This window comes from Penicillium samsonianum (genome assembly GCF_028829775.1).
Source record: "Penicillium samsonianum strain IBT 33392 chromosome Unknown utg000006l_segment0_segment0, whole genome shotgun sequence".
NCBI lineage: Eukaryota > Fungi > Ascomycota > Eurotiomycetes > Eurotiales > Aspergillaceae > Penicillium > Penicillium samsonianum.
The window spans coordinates 1093085-1098334 of NW_026643264.1; the positions used below are offsets into that span (position 1 = coordinate 1093085).

Sequence of the window (5250 nt, forward strand, 5' to 3'; positions counted from 1 at the left end):
TCCCGTACATGAGACTCCTGGATGGACTTGAAATTTTCAGGGCAAACACAATGTAGCAAACAAATCGTGTATGTAGCAAGAGGACTTCTTTCGGGAATTGACCGAAGATCTATGAACAGCGCTTAATGATATGGTCGGCGGTGTGGATGGGAGAGTTTCAATTTGCACCCGCAGCGCTCGGACTTCCTCATGTAGCTTCTCATTCTGGTTGCGGATGATGTTCTGATCATGCTTGACCTCCTCTAGGTCAGCGTTGGTGGATTCGATGAGCGTGGTTTAAACTGAGAAGCTGGAGTGGGTTTCTTGGGTGTTTGTGGGAAGGGGTTCGGGCCCTCCCGTAGGTGGGTCCGTCATCGGTGCGGGGTTAGCTCCCGCTCGGCACGCAACCACAACTAATATATTTTGACAGTCGATCGAGAATGATGCGATCCACGCCTCGAAGTGTTCTCTCCAACGGGTACCGAGTCCCGAATTCGGAGAGATAGAGGATGGATCGAGATTAGTTTCACCACTTGCACAAAGATATTCTTTCTCAGGCCCTGTTTTGAAATTCGGCCAATCAACGCCTTCAAACTAGTATAGTAGCGCCGCAGACCCCCACTCAGCAACCAAGGCCGTCCATTGACATACCGACACGTTTCGTCAGCTCATCGATAAATATGTCAGTCAATTGCCTTCCGAAATTCGTCAGCTGTCCGCGGGACTACAACCTATCTTCCCCGTAATGTCGTTCACATTCATGTAAAATCAGGCTTCTTCCACGCTCTCGGCTTTCATTACTCGAACCAAATATACAGAGCAATAATTTCACAGTCGAGTATTTGACAGATTGGCCTGCTCATGGCTCCACAACTCCGCCAAAAGAAAGGGCTCTACGCCGTCTATGACGGTCGCGTTGACAAGCCTGCCATATATTCTTCTTGGTAACTATGAGCCCAACATAGAAAGCGAGGAATGACTTTTAACTTTCGAATGGTCTAGGAGTCAAGTGCAACCGAGAGTGATAGGTTGCGACAGCGCCGATCACGAGCGATTCGACAACCTCAATAATGCCTGCGCCGCAATGGAATCAAAAGGCATCAAGGACTTCGATGATTTTACCAAAAATGCACCCGAGAGAAAGGCCAGGCCATCGAAAAATGTCAAATACTACGCTGTTGCAGGTGGCGAGTCTACTGGGGTTTTCACTCATTGGGAGTAAGTCTCCTTCTTTCAATGACTAGAACCTGTCCACTCACAGGAATAGTGAGGCTGAAAAAGCGAGCAAAGGAACCATTGCGTGCCATGAGCGTTTTAACACCAAGAAAGAAGCAGAGGATTTTATCGAGAGCTGGAAAGATGCATACGCTGATGTTTGGCGAAGGGAAATCAGACAGTCGTTGGACAATGGATGGAGACCTCGTGATATGAAGTTGAACATTGGATCAATTCTGTGCAAAGAAGACGGCAACAATGTGACGGAAGATCGCAATAAGGCGCCCAAAAATAAGGTTATTGATAGTGGTGAACTGCCGAAAGTGGGGTTACTGGCTATCAAAGAAGAAAACTCGCAGACAGGAGGTCGTCCGAATTCTGATTCTGATGCCGACGAATTGTCCGCGGATAGCGATTCGCCTATTTCAGGGAATTATCTGCAAAACTCAACTGGCACCCTTGAAGAGGTGAAAGAGTTCATGGTATCAACGAATGTATCCCCCGGCCTACATCAAGGATTTCAAGAATGCACGGAAGTCAAAAGGAGGGTTAGCCGCAACGGTCTGAGCGAAAAAATTGAGGAGTCTCTTGCAATCCACGAAAACTGCAATCCTTCAGACCTAAAAACTGCACAACGTTAGATATCAATTCATCAACGATTGCTCTGCAATTTTATTAATATGAGTTATAGATTGCCGACTAAACCATGTTGCCGAACCCAGGCCGTTGGAAATAGATACTGACGACTCTATCCAACCCCTGGAAAGCAGTGACAGTCCCACGGCGAAAGTTACAGTAGATTCTACACAGACAGGGGAAATGACAATATTATCATCATGGTGGCTTCGGTTTATGAACATCTACGCCCCACCAGCAGCCGGCTATCAACGTATTTCGTACGCATGCGTGAGTTCTCTTGCGTTTCACACTGAAACCCGCGTTGATATTGTTCTAGGGCTGTGGAGAACTTTCATATCTCGATGTTAGAGAGCTGTCGGCCGGTGGGACTGAGAGGTTCCGGCGAAGACTCCTTAAGAGCGTCGCTGCTGTTAGTAGTCACACACAGATTTTACCTGGTTCAAGTCGACTAGAACCCCCACCTCAGGCACATTTGAATCTCAGCTTGAGCTCAAGCCTGCCCAGCCAAAATGCGGAAAACCTGAGGGTCCCACATCGTTGGTCATCTCTATCTTCTCAGCCTGAGGATACCGAAGCTGGCAGCACAAACCAGAATCAGGATCTTCAATTCGTTCTCTTGTGTATGAACACGAAGAACTCAACTGTGTTGGTCCATGTTGAAGTCGGTTCTTTAACCAACGACCAATACTTTTTTCAGCAAGTGTATCAGGAGTACCAGACACATCGTGATAAACATGAATTCAGGCTTTCAATGATAATACCATTATGGATGCACACCTTCTTTCGTGCGGCTTCTACGTGGCTGACAAGGCTCCCATTATTGTCGAGGCCCTTTCATTTCCCTTCCATACTTCGCTCTATCCTTCCTGAAATGCATCTTTTCAGAGTCGCATCGGGAGATTTTGTCCGGGTACGTATAATCTATTTTTCTTGCAATCGGAATTTATGGAGATCAATCCAGTAGACTTACGCACCCTCCCAGTTTTCACTTGTTCCTATTGGAATGAAATATTGTCCCAGATGGTTCAAGAGAGAATTTCCACCCGAAGCCGAAGTAAAGGCAAGAAGATACCTTTACGAACCAGTCCCAGTGGAAGACGTTGAATTTTTCGATATTCCATTGCAACACCTGCTGAAGCCGGGACCTCACACTGACAGATTCTGGATAACCACATTTCCGAAAAAGCTCCGAGATCCATTGGTTCGGCTACCCAGAAATAATGAGCATCGTGTGATTGGATGGGGCATCCGTTTAAACGAGAGTCTGAATTGGGTCATCATTTTACCTTGCATACTCATCATACTGTTGGCAATCGGCGTCGGCGTGATCCTTTATGCAGCAATCATGTCGGATAGCTCATCTGCTTTCGGCCTGGGAGCGTTCTTGGTGGCAATATTTACAGTATATCTTACGTACCAATATATTGCGTGGAAGGATAATATGTAGCTCAATGAAAGCAGATAATCGAAGTATATATATCGCAGCGAATTACTCTTGAGGCTGTCCTATGTCCTAGGTGGGAAGCCATCTAACAAGTGCATTGGTTAGGCTAGGCTGAGACAATGTGTACTTGAACATACCTTTGGATGAAGCCCATCAGCGAGACTGAACCACTCTACGAATACGTTTTCCTGGCCGGTCATCCGGCCCTGACCACATCCAATTCAGACGACCTACCCGGGTCTTTCCACTCTAAGGGGGTATACACTCCTCATCCTACGATCCAGGGGCGTTGGAAGTTTCTGTTGCCGCTGGACGACTGCGTTACCCTCGCCAACCGCGAAAAAGTCTTGCCACTTTCCATTGAAGGCTACATCAAGCAACATCCGCTGGTCCACGAAGCGGTGGTGGTGGGAGTGGGCAAAGCAACTCCGGGTCTTCTGTGATTGCGCTCCGAGGAAGCTGGGAGTTCAAAGTTCTTTTTTCCAGACGAACTCCCTTGCACAAGTTTTCCTTCGACGTCTCCCTTGACCGAGGAGACCGGCCGACGGGTGGATCTGCAGAATAGGTCCCCGACCAGCTCGGATTCTTTAAAACGGTTCGTTCCGGCAGTAAGGCTTATATGAGGATGTAGAAGGACGTTTCAGAGCTTTCTTCGTCACCTTGATCTTGATGAACTTCTTATCTCATTTGAGATACTGGCTCGGTGCTACCGGGTTGACCTGATGATGTGTCCCCGGCGGGTTCGGGCCAGCTCGGATTCAGGTGAGCTGTGCTACAGCACCACTCTAATTACGGAAACCTTCATTTCTGATCGAAAAATTGTGTAATACATAGTTATTCCGCCGGTCTGAACTAATAAAATTTATAGGGTCGTCATTATGACCTTCTTTGATTACACTATCCCATGGGGGAGGGCCGACTGAGCCCTCAGTCGGATTAGGGTTTTGCATTTTTGTATGGGGTAATTAAAGTGGGATGTCGAATACTAAGATTGAATACATGGTGGAAACAGGGTAAAATACTCTGAGTATCATGTGACACATGGTACCATCCATACCATACAAAAGTGCATATTACAGTTAGTCATCTATGTCCGCACAGATTGTTGAAAACGCGGGTTTTGTCATTTTAGTTAGAGATTCCAATATATCTGTTGTCAACAAAAGAGGGTCGCAATTTTACTAGTGCGCCCGGAATATTCAGCACCCCCATCTGCCTGATGATCCTAAGGCTCTCAACGACCTTACTAAGCTCATCCCCTATTTATTCTGCACTTTCTATAGTATATAAAAATCACACTCTCAAGTACTCAATTGGCTATGCCCGTACTAGTCCGTACTGTAACGACCACGTTCCGACAGATTCCATTGGTGTGTAGAGTTGAACGAATCAGGTGTTAGGCTTATCCGGAATCTTGAAATACCCACGTGACTTCTTTCTGCCAATGCAGCACAGATAGTGCGGCACTGCCCCTAAAAGAAAGTGTTGTTGTTCAGAGGTATGAATTGACTTGTAATTTCAGAGGGATACATGAGCCTGTATATACAACAGTTAGCCAAGTTGATTGGAAATCAACTTGGTCGTCTGTATAGACACTTCGGAGCTAATTCCGATGGTTCGGCTTGGTTCCTGATCTGCACCAGCCTCAGATCACAACATTCCCCTCAGGATCGTATTGCTGGCAATGACGATACTGGATTTAAGCTGAGCAGGCAGGCCTCGGTAAAACCACTCAAAAAACCTCCGTGGGAAAAGAAAGTGGAAGGAGCACCTGTGCTGTCATGCATGTTGCTTTGGAGTTTCTGAGGCGTCGATGCCTAAGAGACTACAAAACTTGGCAAAGGACGTGGGCCCTAATGGCTTGGTGAGACCATCTGCGGCCTGTTCCTCAGTCGGAACATATTGAAGCCCAATCTCGCCTGTATCCAGCACGGCTCGCTGATAGTGAAATTTCACGTTGAAATGCTTCGTCC

General features: G+C 46.9%; 2 protein-coding genes across 2 annotated transcripts; both read left to right on the forward strand.

Moving 5' to 3' along the window:
* Positions 1 to 1063: 1063 nt before the first annotated feature.
* On the forward strand, positions 1064 to 1835 carry N7471_010538 (RNase H1/viroplasmin domain-containing protein; the record flags this gene model as incomplete). The annotated part of the gene is made up of 2 exons (XM_057283257.1): positions 1064 to 1197; positions 1247 to 1835. The coding sequence occupies 2 exons, from the start codon at positions 1064 to 1066 to the stop codon at positions 1833 to 1835; spliced, it is 723 nt and encodes a 240-aa protein (XP_057132236.1).
* A 1585-nt stretch (positions 1836 to 3420) lies between these two features.
* Positions 3421 to 3720, forward strand: N7471_010539 (uncharacterized protein; the record flags this gene model as incomplete). The annotated part of the gene is made up of 1 exon (XM_057283258.1): positions 3421 to 3720. The coding sequence occupies one exon, from the start codon at positions 3421 to 3423 to the stop codon at positions 3718 to 3720; it is 300 nt and encodes a 99-aa protein (XP_057132237.1).
* Between the last annotated feature and the right edge of the window lie 1530 nt (positions 3721 to 5250).